Source organism: Ostrinia nubilalis, chromosome 13 (genome assembly GCF_963855985.1).
Source record: "Ostrinia nubilalis chromosome 13, ilOstNubi1.1, whole genome shotgun sequence".
NCBI classification, from domain to species: Eukaryota; Metazoa; Arthropoda; class Insecta; order Lepidoptera; family Crambidae; genus Ostrinia; species Ostrinia nubilalis.
In genome coordinates this window covers 11,439,889-11,460,051 of record NC_087100.1, presented here as the reverse complement: position 1 = coordinate 11,460,051, position 20,163 = coordinate 11,439,889, and the positions used below count along the sequence as shown (strand labels likewise).

The window sequence follows — 20,163 nt, the reverse complement described above, 5'->3', positions numbered from 1 at the left end:
CCGGTCGCTAGTAAAGTGGTCAAGAGAAACAAGACCAATTTTGGTAGCGCCCACGGTATTAATCGGTTGCATTGTGTTGTCGGCGTCTGCGCATGGCGTCTCGCTGACATGCTGCCGACCTCGCGTCGTTACTCACGATATTGCATCGTATTTGGTTATGATCGAGAACTCGGGTGCGGTTATGAAATGTTCGATTTTAGGTGCGTCTGTTATGTAGTGTTTTAGGGGGGTATTTTAAGTTGGTGTGTTCGATCTCCTCACGAATAATGAAATTCTTAGAAACGTAAAAAGGTATTAGGAGTTCCTTTTTGGTTGTGTAAATAAATAATGTAACATAAAATAATTCATTTTGTGCAGAATGCAGATGTAAAGTGCGTGAGTGATGAAAAATCCATAAAATTTTTATTCCAGACGAGAGTCAAATCCTCCTTTACATAAGATTCTTCACCTCAAACCCTCCCCTCCATACCTTTGAAGCGGAAATGAGTGGATATTATTCTAAAAATTATTTTAGTAGTTTATCTATTCTGGTAACAGTGAACACTGATGCAGAAATTGTACGAGTAATTGTACGCGTTATTTTCACTTATATTTGCATGTATATTTAGACACTCAAGTACTTTTGTTTTCCGCTTTCCTGCCTGTCCGCAATGTTTAAAATATTATAATAGTGCAAAATACTCTTATCGTTGTTTTATGTAAACTATCATCATTATAGTCTAGTTACCGATTGCTGATTCTTATAAAACAATTCGATGGAAGGAAGTGATGGTAATGATGCTCTAATTATAATCATTATTCACATTAAACGATTATTCGATATACGTTCGATATTTTCGGTCAGGGAAATGCCTGAAAAAATTCAGTCGAAGCATAATTTCTTTCAGTGGTGCCAGTTAATATTTTCATTCAATTGGTCTTCCAGTGACTTGCCCCACTTTTAGCTTGGTCCACGGGCCAAGTTACCGGAATTAATTTTGAAATATTTTTGGATCTAGCTAAAAGTAGGCCAAGTCGCTGGAAGACTCCTAGTTCACTTAATAACATATTAGGGACCTCAACGTCTATTCAAGAACTGGGAATCTCCTTAGGGAGACACAAGATAATATATTTGTCTAGACAAAGAAATATTCGTAACAGATTCCATCTCATCATCATCTATTAGGACCCGACAAAGTGATGCGAATCGCATAGTTTTGATTTGTTTAAATATGTATAGTATGCTGATATAGAAAAGCTTCGAGTCCATTTTGCGTTGCGGTTTTCCGCGCAGTGGCGTAAGTATGCTAATGTTTACGGAAACCTATTCGTTAAAACCGTTTTAGTCTGAACCACTAAAAACAATTAGTTTACAATTTCATTATAGGTACGTTTACTGATCCAACCATCTAAAGAGCCATTTGATGATTAACTTTTTAATCTTAGAGCTTTCTTTTTTTGCAAATCTGTTTGAAATCAACATAGACTTTCTTGAAATAATAAAAGTAAGTCTTCTGAAGGTCACCAATTTAGGTCTTAATATCAAATTAAGGTCTGCCTATGGCTGCTAGAATTTTCTCATCACCTTTATTATTATCGGCATTCGGCACGTGTTTTCACTTAAATGCTATTTTCGATTTGTTTACTCACAGCTTAAGCTTGGTAATTGTAACAAAACATCTTAACGAGCCGCTTGTTTGTAACATTCCTGAGGAATAGGAAAAAATGATAATTTCACAGCGAATGTAACGATTTAATTAAATTGATTCTACGTATCTGCCCATTGGAGTCTGACGACTGTTGAAAAGACCGCGCTAGCTATTTGTTAATTAATTTCTCAGAAGCAGCGTACATGTTATGTTAAGACTTATTTTACGAGCTATTGATGGATTAATCTAATTAATACTTCGATAGTTCGATGGTCTGGTAGATAGACTCTTGAATCGGTTGGTTTGATTCTCAGGGAATCATTATAACTCAAAGTGGAGTTATCATCATTTTTGCTTCGAAAAGCTGCCTGAGGTTAGACCTTGGTTATCCTGTCAATAGTGGCGCAGGTTTCAGTGAGAATAGACTTGCCAAGTGGCAGTTGTTATTCGTCAAGGAGTCTTTTATAAGTTACTAGCTTCCCGCCCGCGGCTTCGCCCGCGTGGAATTTTGTCTTTCACAGAAAAACTTTATCACGCGCGTTCCTGTTTCAAAAACTCTATGCCAAATTTCATCAAAATCTGTTCAGTGGTTTTGGCGTGAAAGAGAGACAGACAGGCAGACAGAGCTACTTTCGCATTTATAATATTAGTATAAATTAGTAGCGATTAATATAGATTAGTATAGGGGCATTTCTCTGTAAGCTCGTACAGGTCCCATACAAATGCTGTCCTGGGAATTATTTTTAACATTTTCCAAAAAACCGTGAACCATTTCAAAGAAAATTGACTATTATTTTAATTAGATAAGGAGTCCCACTGAAATTATTAATATTTTCCGAGTTATTAGCGATTTTCCAAGAAATCATGACAGGGGACTGTTAATTGAGACAGAGGACTGTTGTACTTTAAGAAAAAGACATTTTAAATTGATCAATTATTTATTATTTTATAGCAAATCAATAGTAAACAAAATGTCTTTATAAAAAATTAACAGAAATAACAACTTTCCTTAATAAACATTCATATCAAAAATTAACCTTAACCTCTGAGGCACTGAATTCCGAGTACCACCCGTTCCTGCTATTTCATCATCAAATCTTTGAGGGGAATTTTTGGTCAATTCAGGTTCAGCAGATTAAAGATTTTCCGTTATAATGCTCACAAGAACCACTGTTGCAAAAGCAGCTGACACTTTTCATTGTTAGTCATCAACATCATTTCAGCACTGGACGTCCACTGCTGAACATAGGCCTCCCGCCTTCCCCCAATGACTTCCACATCGCACAGTTGGTAGAGCGGCCTGCATCCAACGCCTTCCTGCTACCTTTATGAGGTCGTCGGTCCACCCACAAGGTGGCTCGGTGTCGCTTGTCTCTCGCTGCGTTTTCCGGTACATGGCCTCTACTCCAGAACCTTGCTGCCTCATTGTTAGTGTTTTATATTTATTTGGAAAGCCGAGGATGGGCCAGGAATGAATACTTGCGACCTGATGCACATATTTGTGCAATTTAAGGCAGAGGACTGTTGCCAGGGGACTGTGTATTTCGGCTAGATTTCACAATATTTACGAAAATGATGTTAAATAGTGTTTTAAGAATCTACCGATCAATTGAGACATAAATATTATATCAATTTATACTTTTTTTAGAGATTATTAAGTAATTAACATGCATATTATGACTTACCAGAGGACTGTGTGTGGTGGCGATTCAAGCGCGTGTTCACCTCACAAATGACGCTCTGACACTAAAAAAATAGGCATCTCAACGCCGCATTCGGCATGGTTGCCTATTTTATAGCAATTGCATTTCATTTCACTCAATAAAAACATCGTAGCTTTTATAGTTTTTTTATATTATGAATTTAAATTTTTGGCAGGGGACTGTATTAAAATTCTGGGGACAAAGTTTACAGGAATTTACTAAATAAATAAAATTGGTAATGAGAGCTTGTTTTACGAAAATAATATAATTTCATTATTATTCTTTATGCTATGAGCTGCCAGATGTATGTAGTTTCAATATCTTCTTCGTAAATCTCATTTCTAGGCGGAAATGCAGTGATGGGGACAGCCAGGGGACTGTATTTTTCGGGCTTGAATCGAGTCTAGAAAAAAACTAAAAATAGTTATGGTTCTAAAAACAAAGGGCCCGTAAAGTTTTGGGGTTAAAGTTTCATTACAAGTGTGTTTTTTTTAAATATTTTAATTGCTTTTTGAAAAAATCGGCCGGGACAGCCGATTACGAGCTTACAGAGAATCGCCCATAGATTGCAGCCCCTACAGCAGGTAACTATGCAAGGTGGTATTTAATCCACGACCTTTCATACTGGTCGCTGGCTGATTGCTGAGCTATGTAAAGCATTGATTTATTAGGTTCTAGTCATGTTATTGTTTAATATAGCTACTGTTTGTACGTTAATAAATTCTAAATTTTTAAATAACTGAGAAGTGACTAAATTTTTAAATTAATGAAAACCCTTTTCAAATGGAACAACAGTTTGTTTAGAATCTAATATGTATTCCAGCCAGAGCCAGATTTAAACAGAGGGTTAGTTTACAAAAGCACGTTATTTGTACGTCTTCATTATCTGTTTTCTAATTCTATTGCTAGAATCTGTGGCTAGAATAGATTTAGGCTTACCACAAGATGCCTTGAAGTTATTCGAGCTACATTGTGGTTTAGTAATTTAATTCTACGCCAGAGAAGTAAAATCTGAACCACTCTTGCTAGCAGAAAATTGGTAAACAGTGTCTCCCATACGTGTAACGTGATTCATTCAATATAACTTTTATGTAATTTAATAAATGCCCTTATAATTTCCCAATCTAGACGGTACATGACAGTTTAGTATCCTTAAGATTATGTTTGTTGACAATGCCATTAATGTGACTTTATTTAATTATTTCAAAGGGTAATGTTTTTTCGCCAATTATGTAGAGCCACTTGAAATCATGATCTTTTATTATAACAGTTCCAAATAAACTCTCATTTTTAAATCCTTAATCCGATTTTTAATTAACCTTATCCACATGACGTGTCGATTTCGTTCATCTGGAGAATTAGGTCAAGGTGTGCTAAAATATCGGTATAGTCCTTTAATGGGTACATGCCTTTACGGGTGGGTATACGCTCGCAATCGATGGAAGTGAAAGAAGGCTGCGCCCGCGCCTCGGCGGCTGGCCAGTTGCGAACTCGACGCGTTTGCTCGCGCGCACCGCGTATTGTATAATATTTGTATTACGATATTTACGTGTAATGTTATTATTATAATATTATCTAATATTATTTATCATTATAAAAAATAAACCGCCTTCTCGTGCTTGCAACATTGATACATTCGTTTTATGATAATTCGGTTTGGTGGTTACATTGTTCGTGATTTACGACTTCCTTCATTGTGTTGTGAAAATAGAAAGTCTTAGAAAATTGCTTTTTCACAAACATTGTGGGTAACGTTTGTGTTCTTGAAAGTGTCTTCTGCGAATTGGGAAGCCTCAGGAGTTCATTATAAGGGCCACGTTTTGTTTTGTTCACAAGTTGTACAATAAAACATTTTATAATTTTGTTTGCTACGAATTCTGGTTGGTTATGAATTTTAATTAAAAATGCGTAGACAGGTTCTGTTTTGATTATGAAAATTGATTACTCCAAAATCTAGTTACAAGGACTTTTGAAACTAAATATTTTCAAATTATAATTTTGCTTTCTGTGTAATTTGTGGGTAAATTGTAGTACTACAGTTCATTTTCTAAAAGCATCGTTAAAAGTATTCTCCATTGGGTATAGGTTTAATCATGTTAAGTGTAATTGAGCAATGGCATAGATTGGCACTTTTCCTTTGGGTAAAAATTTTGTTCGAGGAAAATATCATCTGTAATCAAGATTAATATTATTTTGATTTAGTCGTTTTTGATGATCCCGACTTTTTTAGACGTTATATTATTAATGGCAGCTGATAAAGTGTCATAAACTTGTCCTTATTAACAGATATATCAAGTCCTTAAATGTTTTTGAATTTAATTTATTAAACTGAACACAAAGTAGTTCGTTTTTCAACAAAATTGGTGTTTCCAAATGTTTTGCCTATCTTCTGCCTACCTCGAACTTCTATGTACCTACCTGCTTTAATTTCGTCTCTCTTCAGAGATAACCAGAACAGAAATGCTGGAATAAGCGATATTACAGTAGCGTAGTTAAAAGTCCGTAGAAACTACATTAGTCTGTTACTGTCTGTGTAATAGTGACTCTACCAAAGCTGACAGAAATAATGTATTCTTGCAAAAAATGCTGTTATCTCTCCCGGAATAGATAACGCTTACCTTCTGCATTTAAAACAAGCCTTGAACTCTAATTCGGTCGCTTCCGTGACATTTGTCGATGACATTGACGTATACTGTGCTGACTAATGGCGGAAACTCAGGAAGCAAACACCTCTTGCTTTTGCCTTCTAAGGCAAATCAACTTTATGGGGCAAAGGCCTTTGATCCGAGTTAAGACTGTAGAGGAAATTAGCTGAGTACTTAACGACTTAACATAGATTATTCTGACCGACCAATAGACAACTTAATTGTAGATAAGACTATCAGACTAGTTTTTGCAAAATGGCACCTATTAGCTACATAACATAAAACAGTGCGTAGAATAATATAACTTCAATGAGATATTTTGCCCAAAAATAATAATTGAGGATTATCTGCTGAAATCTTATTGTGAGTGTTGCAGACTTGTTACTTTTCTTTGATCATAGTGACATCTAGCATTCATCAAAAGAACCCAATCTACCATTATACCAAGAGAAACCTTTTCTATTAATCTTTATCATAAAGGAATTATTATCAATTGATCGAAGGCCTCATCCGTCTGAAATGGGTTTGTCAGACACAAAGAAGTGATAACAATGTCGGTCAAAGTCGTCTCTTTGTTCGTTACATTTTCTTACAAGTTCCATTGTGTTGATTTAATAATGCTATGACTAACGGTTATAAGATACTTGACTATTACAACATGGTTACAACTAGAAGGAGGATTTATGTAATAGATGATTATAATTGTATGTATCTGTATATTGCACAATTTAGACTCATTATGCACAATAGAAGGTCTCCTATGAATAAGTAATACATATAAGCTTAGTCAGCATAATGTATTTGTTATTTCAATGTTTTCCATTCGATTTCTGTTAAATTAGGTACTAAATCAATCTTACATATTCTTCACCATACATGGTATGGAATAAATAATCGTTAAAGTTTGAAACTTGCCAGTGTGGATTCTATTCGATCAATCGTAGCGAAATCGATTTGTCCGTGTCTACGGTTAAAATAGTCTCGCTTTAATCTGGTTTCAGTCGCGTTAGTTATTCAGTAGAGCGGGTTAGGTTGTTACCACACTGACTGGAACTTACAGAAACTTTACTCGTAGTTCGTTGAAAGCCAAGGTTGACGGTAATTTGATCTTTAAGTTTGGTATATTGTTCGATTGCTTATCAGAGCGGACAGTAACCACTTAACAAAGTAACCACGAGAAAAGTTTTATTAGTAGGTACGTAGTTTTCTTTTATTGATAAATGTACTTCTTTAAAACAGTCTTGTTATTTGTTTTTTCTTTGTCTATGCCAGCTTCTAATGAATTTTTGAGAATGATGGATGTGATCGAAATTATTGAATTCATTTTGTGAGTTAGAGTTACTGATATCAAATTAATTATTTAATAAAAGGTTAGGACTAGAACGAAGAGTTATTTTACGCCCGTATTCACAAACAAAACGATGCTTGCTTAAGTGAAGCAGCAAATCGAACGCACAGCTTTGAATAGAGCTCTGTGATTGGTTCGTGTGTCACCCTGTGCGTCTACGCGCACTGTGAGACCTCATAGTAATGTTTGTGAATACGAGTGTTGGACACGTTGCATTAATTCTGTACCCATTTTGATTATTTACCAATCACAGACTTGAGTCTATGCGTGAAATGTGAATGTAGGTACATAGATTAAGTACCTAATATTGAGTTTCTAAAAAGTAGGTTTTGGCTTAGCCTTAACAGTATAACAACAGCCTTACTGTGACCAATTTGCATTGCGGGGGAGGTTGCTCAGGTTACCTAGATCGACATTCTATCTCGCTGCGAAGGTTGTCGTGTACTTAACTATTTTGTGGTTAATCTGGTGCTAGATGTACGGATTACTTTTGACTGAATTTAGAATAACATTTTGTGAGGTTACCACATTATTTTGTCCGTGTACAGTCAAATCAAATCAAAATCAAACAGCGTCAAACAGTTCGTGACACCCAAAGTATCAAATAATGTTCGCAACACGTTTGTTACAATTGGAATAAGGTTGTGTTAACAACGTATATAAGAAGTATATCCGTTAAGCTAGCACCCATAACACAAGCATATTAATTGCTTACTTTGGGGCTAGATGGCGCTGTGTGAGATTGTCCAAAGATATTATTAAAGACTAGCGGCCGCCCGCGACTTCGTACGCGTGGATCCCGTTTTACCCCCTTCATCTATCTTACGCGGTTTAGATTTTTTCATACAAATGTTTTTTCCCGCCAACTCCCGTTCCCGTGGGAATTTTGTAATATCCTATTATAACTAAGCTTTAAGTTTACTAAGATACCTGCATGCCAAATTTCAAGCGTCTAACTTAAGCAGTTTAGATTTTTTCATACAAATGTTTTTTTCCCGCTAACTCCCGATCCCGTGGGAATTTTGCAATATTCTGTTGTAACTAAGCTTTAAGTTTATTAAGGTACCTGCATGCCAAATTTAAAGTGTCTAACTTAAGCGGTTTAGATTTTTCATACAAAAGGATTTTCCCGCTAATTCCCGTTCCCGAGGGAATTCCTAAGTATCATTTAACCTGCCCAGGAGTACGAAGAATAATTGTACTAAATTTCGTTAAAATCCGTCGAGTAGTTTTTGTTTCTATAAGGAGCATACAGACGGACAGACAGACAGACAGACAGACAGACAAAAATTTTACTGATTGCATTTTTGGCATCAGTATCGATCACTAATCACCCCCTGATAGTTATTTTGAAAATATATTTCATGTACAGAATTGACCTCTCTACAGATTTATTATAAGTATAGATATTAAAAACGTTTTCGCCACTTTTGGTGTCATGAACAATTTTACTGGATGCGGGCAGCGCAGGACCGTTCATTGTGGAAAACCTTGGGGGACGCCTTTGTCCAGCAGTGGACGTCATTTGGCTGAAACGAATGAACGAACTATTTGACGCTGACTGTACGAGATTTCTTCATTTCAAATTTATTTCAACGCAGCGCTCTGTTAGATTATATGTTCTGTTTTTAATTACTTCTTATAACAAGCTCGACACATCTGTGTTTCTAGAATATTAATTTATCTTATTGCAAAACGAGCTGACATGTTTTAATTGACGTTTCGCTAAAAGTAACCCCAAAAAATAAAAGTACCATTTGATTTTCCTCTTTGATCGTGAAAACTTTTCTTAAAGTTATGATTTAGGATTAAAAGTAAAACGTGATTTATGACGTCATAGAAAACGATCGAACTTAATAAATAATGTCGTTAAAGCATATTAAGATAAAAATAATAATTGTGACCTGTTTTAATTGATAGCAATGGGATAATACCATTCAATCAACGTTTGATGTCACTTATCACTTAATTATTTTTGAAATGATATTTCAAAAATTCCATATTTTCCTGAAAGTGACATGAACTGGAAAAGGGAGAAGAGTGAAATAGTCAGTGCGTGACACCGACTCTACTATACTTACTTACTTTTTAATCTATCCTGTTGACAGTTGTTTACTTAACTATTATTTTAATTGTCATCATCATCAGATCCTTTAGTCTCCACATTCAGCTTTCTAATTTACCATACCTAGGCTGTAGAATGTAGGCCAAATGGGTTTGTTTCTACATTCTCAATATTAATTATATTTAATTTAAACTCATGAAACGCTAGCTAATGATGAATAATGTCTAACTATTAGTCTAGACACGTCTTACGTTATGAGCTTTTAGGTATTATAAATTATAATCTAACAAATGGAAATCAAGAAAATGTGTTTCCCAAAGTGAAATCGTAAAATCTTACTTAAACCAAGGAAAGTGATGTGTCTAGACGTGACTGAACGTTATCCAACGACATAAATCAAAATCTTACGACACAGCGACTTTTCACACATCATTAATTTTCCAAGTTTCTTTCTACCGCTAAACATGGAGTCAAATGTTAATAATAGATTTAATTGGAAGATAAGCTCACACTCGATGAATTAGTAAAGTGAAACGTGTATTGCACACGTTTTTATTAAGTCTTTTGTTTATTAAAACTCCATAAAGTAGACAAATTATAATGTTTATTTTATCAATCATTATATTTGTGCGTGTGTGAAAACTTAATTATAAAAATGTCGTCCAAAAATATGATAATAAATATCAACTTTTAACGTTAAGTCAGCTGTATTGATATACTTTTTAATTCTTTAATTGTGAGTAATTTGACACAACTCTAATTTTACAGAAAAATTCTACTTTTAATGTATAAATAAGATTAGAATTTATCAAGACACGTGTTTTCTATTTAGTCGTAAACAAAGTTAATTTGCTGCCAATCGCCCACTTTTTAAGTTGTTAGCGATGTTCATAATAATAGATTTGATAATAGGTATTTTAAAGTGATACACTTTTTATTAACTGAATTCACTATTATTCTACAAGTAGATCGTCATTTGGATCTTAGTTAAAGTCTGTTGGCTCATCATCGATCGATCGCTCAGTATTGTTTTTATTTTAATTCTTCTCGTCAGTGCGTCGTTATCTTTTCAATATTTCATTGCCGATCGTTAAATTTAATCTTATCATGACTTGACGTTTTCTAGTTATCATTGTTGCAAGCACTTATTGTAAATTGTAATGCATTCCATTTTTTGCCTTCAGAACGCCGATCTAACCATACAGCAATTAAACTAATAGTTAATCAGAGGTTAGTCACGAATTCACGATCACCGTCGCAGTTTCTTCGAACGCTCGTATAGTATCGTTGACTAGAAATCATAGGATACATTAGTGTAGTGCACACGGGAGAAATGACATAGTGGTTATGCTCTTGATTCTTATGTGACTTCATAAAATTCATGAGTGAAAACCGTGTGCAACATGCGGATCTACTTCAAGGAGTACAAGATTAAAACGGTGAGTTCAATGTGTAGTCTTTAATATATTTGCTGATCCATTGGAATTAACTTAAAAAGGCGAATTACAAAAATACAAATAATTCTTCCAATCCAATGACAGTTCGCCAATAGAATTCGCTGCCTGCTGCTGTCTTTCCCGAATACTATAATTCGGACCTTTTAAAGGCGAGAGTGAATAGGCACTTACAGTGCAGATATGTACCATCCTAGACTGCATTTCACTTAACAACAGGTGCGATTGCGGTCAAATGCCGGCCTTGTTATCTATAAAAAAGTAAAATTTTCCCCTCGGACAAACTTGACCTTAACTAATTAGGTTGTTATGTTACTAGTAATCAAGCTGTTACTGTATTTATTTATTTACTGCACACGGGTTGCAGCACTTGCAGTGTTTCAAAAGTCAAGTACTTAACACTATTTGTAAGAAACAGCTCCATTTCACGAATTAATTCTGCTCAGATAATGTTCTATTAATCGATTTCGCATTGTTATCAATTAAACCCGATGTCGGTAGTACCAGAAAGTGACTACCTAATAAAATCGATCGAGCAAAAAAGTAGAGCAGTAATGAAACCAATATATCTTGAGATTTACGAGCTCATGTCAATGCTGTGTCTTCAGTTAGAAGTAAATGCATTGTTTGGTTGCCTAAATTGGCAACAGAAGGCTCGTAGACGCTCATTAAGCGTCTTAATGAAGAATTGAAAAAGCGAAGACTCAATTTGATTGCTGCATTAGCGTACCTATATTGTGAAAATTAGACTACTACTCCAATTTGGTTATGAAACACAAAAATTAGTGCGGAAACAGATAATATAGTACCCAATTTGATGAAAAAAAGGTATCATAAAGGTAACTTAAAGAAGTTTATGCGTGCACGTCGATTTATAAAACACTAGCTTTTGCCTGCGGCTTCTTCGACCGAGATGAATACTGTCCTATGTCCTTTCCCAGGACTCATAAGATTATGTACGGATAAATGCTTAAAATACTGGCTAAATAGGTAAATATTACTGAACATAACACTTAGCTTGATACTAAGTAATCTATCTTGCATCTCCTCACCTCACAGACGGGGGTAAATGCTAATTTCCCTAGGACCTTGGCTGCTTCACCGATACTGGCTTACAAAGCGGTATAGAGCAATACAAGTTACGCTCTAACTTTGATATTAAGTAGGTTCTGGAGTACGGGATAATTTGTATGTACTCTACAATAGAACTAGGTTAGGTGTAGAATAGAACCAAGAGAATTCAGTTTACCTTAACCCGTCAAACCCGTAACAATTAATTATCTACTTAGGTATTGTGTCTCGATTCGCGGAGCTTGAAGGGATAGGTCACAAGTAGGCTTGAAATTGCTCTTCGTTTCTCAGAAACACACATATTTTGTTAATGAACAAAACACAAATAATGTGCTTAAAGTTAAAATTAGTTTTGAAAATTGTAATGAAAGATAAATGATACAAACTTATTAGACCATTTTAATCCTAAACAAATGTTCCCATTCATTATTATTCCACCAGAGTTCACCGTAAACCGTTTAGTGTTGTAAAAAACACATTTCTAGGAGACCTTGGTGAAATGCGACGTTCGCAGCTTCACGTACTAGGCACAAGGACGAGTTATGTAGGTCCTTCAAGTAAACAAGGTGCTGCATGTTTTATTACGTTACAGTCTTACAGTATGTGCCTGACGTATTTGGGGTACTTGGGAATATTTAAATAGCTTGTTAGTTTTCAAGGGCAAAAGGTCTTGTAGGTCCTACAAAACAACCCTCAAAAGTAGATTCAATCTCAGTCAGATTATGTCATGTGATTGAGTCTGACTGAATATTGAAATTCATTCATTGCTTGACATTGAATCGAGTCTGAGTCTGTAATATTACAGACTCAGAATATTCACTCAGTAAGTGATTGCTTGATAGGTATGTATTATGTAACGGAACTTAAAACTTGATATTGCCTGTCTGTAAAATCGGGAAAGTTTTCTTCAGGAGAAAACTGAATTTTCTTGAACCCATATTTTATTTAACAAAATGCTGCTCTAGCTTGCTACAAATATTTCGCTCATGTAAAAATTGACACCAAATTAAATTCCTTCTACAATTTTTGAATACAATCAGGTCTGTGTCTGTGCTGGCTACTGAGAATTTTTTTCTGTATTAAATATCTCGAATTTCTTTTCTATTTTGTTAGTGACATTTACCAATTTATTAAGCGTCCAAGGCTTGATGTTTTTCACTGGTGCAAGCAGAAATAAAAGTATAGCTTTTTAAAATAATGGAGGGGATCGTGGCTGAAACAGCTTTGTATGTAATGTTGTTGGTATACCGTAATAAATAAAATAAAATAGAACAAAAAAACAGCGGGTGGGGTTAACATCAAGTAGTTAACTGGAATTGCACAAAGGCTAAAGCGTGACGTCATAGTATAGATCGGAACACAGTATTCTTGGGAAAAGAAGGCTGAGTCATTTGACAAAGCGATTCTTCCCTAGAACTAAGTGTGACTTACGGATCGGAGCATAATATACTTTGGAAAAGAAAGTTCATTAGGTCCCTCTAATTTTAAATATCTTCTATCAAAGACACCTAAAAAATAACCATGAAACGGTTTTTGAACCCGTTGGACGATTTGCGAATTAAAGAAATGCGTCTAAACGCGGTGATTTTATGTCAATCTAACTACACAGGCAATGGGATTACTATACTCATTTGTATTGTACAGTATTAGTCTAGCTTAATGCCCGATCAATCTAACGCTCTATTATTGATGCCCCAAGATGTGCTTTGTCTTCGTGATCTTAGTTTGATTTACCATATTAATCCAATGTGGGCACTGGACTATATCATATCCAATTACTTAATACTTACCTCTTCGTACTGTACGTACATTAATCTTGAGTCAAACGTTAACTTCATCCATAATGGACGGTAGACCAAAGTGAACAAATGCGGGCTCTAGAGCCCGCACTTTATATTATTGGTAAAAAAACGCGTTGAAATAAAACCATTAGGTATGGTTTTTATTTAAAATCGCTCTTTGCGGAAACATCTTGATCTAGACCCAGTTTTTGCTTCGGAAGCTTTTTTGTGGTATTGGATGCGAATTGCGATTGTTATCTATTTCTTATTTAGTACTGCAGTGGTTTGTGGAAATAGCTAGTGATTTTCGTTACGATAGACATGAGAAGTGTGTGTTTAACCGACTATTATTCCTTTATAATATAAGAGCTGTATGTTTCTTTCAATAAATAAATAATATTGTTCATACTTTTACGTTTTATAGCTTTGATTGTTATACATTTATTTTATCTCAGGGTTGTAAAGATTTCAATACAGATATCTAGTAAAAATAGATTTGCCACAACTTTCGATACTTAATTATACCATCGACAGTCTGACGCAGTGCAGACTGCTGACTTATCTTTAGTAATTAATGTCACATTGTGAAACAAGTAGACTCTCTCGGTGACCAAAGTCTTGCGCTCCTTCATTTCAGCATTCTTCTTTGCCTGGCTTATTTGGGGTCGGCTCTCCGCGTCATGCGTCTCAAGACGGCTCGGTCCTGGGTTGTCTTACCGTTAACTTAGGCTTCTTAAAGGTCGTTATTGATTACGGTCATCCTTGTAGTTCGGGGTCTTCCTCGTCCGCGGGGCTTAGTTTGGATGTCTAGCACTTTTTTGGTCATATGGTCGGGTGGTCGCCTCATGACATTCATTTCAGCATTGACCAACATTATTATCCTTACTCTGTCATTGAGTTATTACTATTAAGAAGTTTGATAAGAACGTTTAAAAATAATTAACCCTTTGTGTTCACAGCGCACAGCTCCAGAATGCACGCCGCCGTGCCGCCGCGCGCAGCCGTCGCCGCGCACGACCAGCACGCCGAATCATGCGCAGCCTGTCGTCGCCAACGTCTCCACTGGTAAGTAATAGTTGTATTTCATCATCAGGTCATTTAGGATCCATTGCAGAAGCACGACCCTCTAATTTACCAGAGGCAATAGACGTGTTTTGGAGGAATCTTAAATATTATAGATTGTTTCATCCACGAAGACGCGCCCCACCATTCTTCCGCTAATGTTGAGTGACTTGAGTGTTATCGGTACACGCTAAAATATCCATGAGTGCACACGCACTACAATTTCGCATGCTCTGATTGCTCGGATCAAACTCCCCGCAGCCCTCGCTTCCCTCTACCAAAAGTTGGTGGGGCGCGTCTTCTTAAATACTGTACTTATCTTTAAAATGATTTGTTTACACAAATTACTAATCGGCGTGGATTGAACCAGCACGGGTTCTTCGATCTCGAATCAGCTGTCTGACACTGACACCGTTGGGCTGTTGTCCCCCAGTAATATCGTTTTATACATTACGTAAATGTAAACAAACACACACTTTTCCATACTTTAAATAACAGGGTTTGAGGTTTTTTGGAGGTGTTCCACCCATAGTGTTTTTTATTTGAGTAGGGGAGAGTTCGGTATATTGTACCGCCGGGTAAATTGTACCACCCTCATATTTCGTAAAGTATTTATTGAATGTCTGTAATTGCAACACTCAGCGATACACAACTAAAATCAATTAATATCGGCCATGTGGTTTTTGCCGTGACAATTAACACGTGTGTTTTATTTTGAAAAGTAATTTTTCATTGTTTTCAAGTAACTTTTGACAATACATGTTTAGTTTGTAATTTTGTTAAATTTAATCACAGGGTGTTTCTAATATATTATTTAGAAGCGTAAATTAGTGTGGATTACAATTATTTGAAACATTTTTCGGTATTTATTAGCTATATTTTTTACCGATTTTTTAAAAGCACTATCACCTAGTCGGCTAAATTGTACCACATCAAGTTGTATGGAACTTTACCAAAGGATTTTGAAATTTTTTTTAGTAATTCATATTTTGTAATTATAATAGCGTAGTTATGTTTGACTAACAATAAATGAAAGCAAAAGACTGGCAAAGTAGATTAGGTACAAGTGTGCGTTACGATAATTGGAATTACAAAACTTGTACTCAAAATCGTGATAACGTGTAAAACAATATCGATTGTCTATGTTATTAACTACTGTTCCTCTTCGTTTCCTAATTTGTTAAGAATGTATCGTATAATATTTTGCCATAGTTTTTTTATAGGCTTGAAATTTATTGAAATCCAATTTAGTAACCCTGTGGTACAAATTATCGAACCGGTTGGCTAAATTGGACCGAAGCTCTGAACTCGTACTTTGTTGATTTGTGCTAAATATACAACAATCATGTTAATTAATACTTATGAAATAGTAAGTTGAATAATGTATCTTTTATTATATACCATGGACATTAGCAAAAACAAAAGTAAACTATGTGTAAAATGGGATTGAAAAAAACTGGTCCAAATTAGCGGACTCTCCCTTACTAAGTACGTAGGTACCCTTTCTGATCAAGCAGAGTTTCCTTACATCTTGTACCTATGTATGAATTTATTGGTTCTTGATTACAATACCACCCGAAAGGTGCAGGTGCGGTCTATGATAGAGCGAGCTTGCTTGAAGTACTTACTTAACTTTAACTTACATAACTGAGCATAATATGTAAATTAGTATACAGTATAAATCATTGATAATATCGATTGTGGCAATTATCAATCATCCATATTAAAGTATGCGTGCATAATCTCACTGTTACATGGCACGGCATAAATAAATTAGGTACTTTGCATTCAACAAAAATTAACATTGGCCAGTGGCCAAAATATCGCGAATTTCTCACGAATAAAATAATAATTATGACTTAAACTTTGTTGTTGGTGATTAATCTTTGATTCTGCAAAAAAACAAACTGCATAAATATCAGTAACTAAAATTAAATTATCTTTTCTTTTTAGACACTTTTTATACTTCCTTGCTCAAATTAAGATTTTTTTATGTCTCACGTTTTACGTCCCAAAATTAATTAGGAGTCTGGAATTAATTATAAGAATTCCGTGACCCAACTTAAGCTTCCAACATTAAAAACATTTGTTTACAGTTTGAAAAGTGTCAACACGCAGGAAAAGTACGTCTTGTTTACGCAAATTACTTATTATGAAAATAAATAGCGCTTAATTGATTTTGTGGGGAGGGCTGAAATATAAATAATGTTGCAAACGCTTTAGTAACGGGATAACTGGTTGAAATTTACAGTTTTATCGCGGAACAGTATAACCTAAATCATGACTCAATATTGGACATTTAATCAACATTATGGCCTTTAGCGGAGAATCTTGGAATCTTTTGATGGCTTATTACTTACAAATAACTCCTCTATATTTTCTACTATGTTCTTCATTGCGGGTCCAATGAAAAACTTTCCCCTGGGACAAACTAGACCTTCACTGGTTTGGTTTTTATTGGCGGTCAAGCTGTAGATCCTGGCTACATGGGAGTTGCAGCGGTGGGGACGAGAGATGGGAATACTCCCGTTACAAATAATATTATTGTATTCTACCTTTATTTGGTAACTGGATGTTCTATTTTTATGCCCTATTTGAGTCACCTATATTGTTCCTCTTACGTAAAGGGACACCTGTGATTATATTGGCAGCGGCCACCTAACCTTGCTCCGAACACTATTCAAAGGGCAAACTTGTTTTGGTATTCATTCATGCTGAATTCGGGTACGGTCTGTAGAAAAATAGAGACATGATTTATATCTATAAGTAAATTATAACCATGGTTTTGCTGTAAGTAATTTATTTTGTAATTCTTACTGTATATTTTTATTTACTGTAATTTTTTTAACCAAATCTCAAATCTACTACCTGGTTTTTGAGCCTTGAGTTATCAATTACAATCTTTGAATTACTTCGCTCCGGTAATTTTATAAAGAAGCCTTACAAACTAATCTCTTTGCCTCCAATTTTTTTCTCCGTACCTAACATATAAAACTGAAAGTTCAAGCTCGTATTTCGTAATACGCCCACATTCCAGTAATTCGATACACGATATAGTCCGCCCTAGTTTTTACTTGAAACATGTGCGAAATATTTTGCGAATGTAATACTATACTAGATGCTTGTTGAAAACACGATCGGCTGCTTTAGTAGGGACTTGAACTGATCACTTAAAACTACTGGATTCTGACATACCTATTCTATGAAATAATAAGTTTTTTAAGGCTGATTAACTATTGCAAATCCGCGACCAGTGAAAGAAATTAATAACATTGTTTATGCCTATATGTATTGTGCAACAAACACAAATAATAATAAATTACTGTCAATTAAAGGCAAGTTTTTATTTAGGTCGTCATTCATTAGTTGCACTGTTTGTATTGTTTTCACGTCAGAAAAATGCATTAAATTGTATATCTACAGGTAGCTAGGCAGGCAGTGGGTTACGTGGGGCTCTCCTCGCTAGAAATGAGTATGCCACTCATTATAAGCCTGAGGAAATGACGACGCTCTCAGAAGCCATTGGAACCGCGGTATACCACCATCCGCAGTAGCATCTAGTGTTCTCTAGTATTTTCATTTATGTTTTATTCAGATGCTATTCTAGTTCATTGATATCCTAATCTAGTATCTCTCTGCGACCGTTATCGATCTATTGTGATCGTCACTATTCAAAGGTTACCAAACCAACGCGTACAGCCTGCGTGCGCGATGGCGATTGCGATGATCCCACTGATTTCTACTGATCACCATTGCGCTCGCAAAATGCACGCGTTGGTTAGCCAAACCAACGCGATCACACGCGATCAGCCGGCGTGCAGCGATGGCGATCAATGCATTTAAGCCTGGTCGCCACCGCTGCACGCCGGCTGATTGCGTGTGATCGCGTTGGTTTGGCCGAACCTTTACAGTTCGCCTCTGAGTCCTGCATCTATTAGTCCAGGTTATACTACTTGTGTCTGTGTTGTGCCGCATTAACTGCCTACTTAGCATCGCAGATTGATTAGCAGATAGGCATTAACCTATGCGTGTCGTGTTTTCACTCGCACATGCACCAATTACCCATAATATGCAACGTGAAACTTCACTGACTAACGTAAAAGTGAAATCGATAAAGTATCTACTCTTCTAAAATGTTTCCAATTTATTTAACGTCAGGAAAAATGTCCAATACAATTTAGGTATTAATTTATTTCATCATAATTCGTGTTCCAGTTGAAGTGTGATTAAAACAATAAGTTTTTACAAACCTGTTTTGTAACGTTACTGGCTGGTATATTGCTGTAGGCAGTTAGTAAATTAAAATTAAACCACTGTTAATAAAACCTAACCTGCCATGTAGTTAAATAGTTTCCTGTTTGGCACGTCCTCGCTGATTTGTAGAATATTAAAAATACTATAAAATACTTTTTCCGTCTAAATACTACTTATTTGAAAGTGAAAGGAAAACAAACTACTCTTAGCTATACTAAAGTTCATTACACCAAGATATAGTAAAAGTGAAAATAAACTCGGAAAGCTGTCATTCCTATTGCTCATTAACTTCAAAGCTAAATATAACTTCCTCATAAATATAACTTCACTCAAAACCACAGTGGTTACGGTCACTTAATGTCAACATAATTGATGGTTAATTCATAATCAACAACTGTACATTATGTATTTTAATTTATCCTTGATTTACACTGCTAACATGAAATAGTTAAAAGACCCAGTTTTATCAATTATTAACAGTTTCCAAAATTCTGCACTATTAATAATTTGTGGGTGAGTGTTTCGTGTAATAAAATATGACCAAAACAAGCGCTACAAATGTAATGCTTTATCTTACTTAAAGAACCCACTTCTATTAGACAAGTGAACGCTAGACCTTATTCAAATGCCCCATTTGTAGGCCACCGGTCTACTCAAGTACCAGGCGAGCATCAAACTGGCGGTCCTCGTAGTATGCATTATAAAAGAGTTCAGGCAGCGGGGACATGAAAATGCTGAAATATTCTCCACACGGCCTCTCGAACTGAGCAAGTAATATGGGGCAAGGTTGTGGAGCTGCTCTTAACTTTGAAGTTTTGCCACCGCTTCGCCGTTCTTGCGCCCTGGTGTTTCTCAATTAATTGAAAAATTTATCGGCTTTTAAAGCAAACTCAACGTTTTAATTACAAATTGAAGAGCAAAATCGGAAGTCATTTAAAGTAACCTAACGTATACTTTTCTCGCGAAAACGTACTTATAAAACAAGTAAGTATAATAATCAATGTTAACACTCACCAACAGCTACTTCTAAAGCTTTTATGTCTATTTGAATGAGCAATATCGTTGATATAAGGCTAATATCGTCTCGAGTAGTATTCTTAGAATTCATATAAAGCTTTCCTTATGTTACCTAATCTTCCGTAATTATATTAT

At 35.5% G+C, this 20,163-nt stretch overlaps 1 protein-coding gene across 1 annotated transcript in view; it reads left to right on the top strand.

The window, feature by feature from the left end:
* The window catches only part of LOC135077327 (supervillin-like), a 296,862-nt gene that overhangs the window by 28,747 nt on the left and 247,952 nt on the right, over positions 1–20,163 (top strand). The window contains exon 4 of the mRNA XM_063971855.1: positions 14,655–14,760. Within this exon, the coding sequence (XP_063827925.1) occupies positions 14,655–14,760 (106 nt within the window). The remainder of the gene's footprint in view (positions 1–14,654; positions 14,761–20,163) is intronic.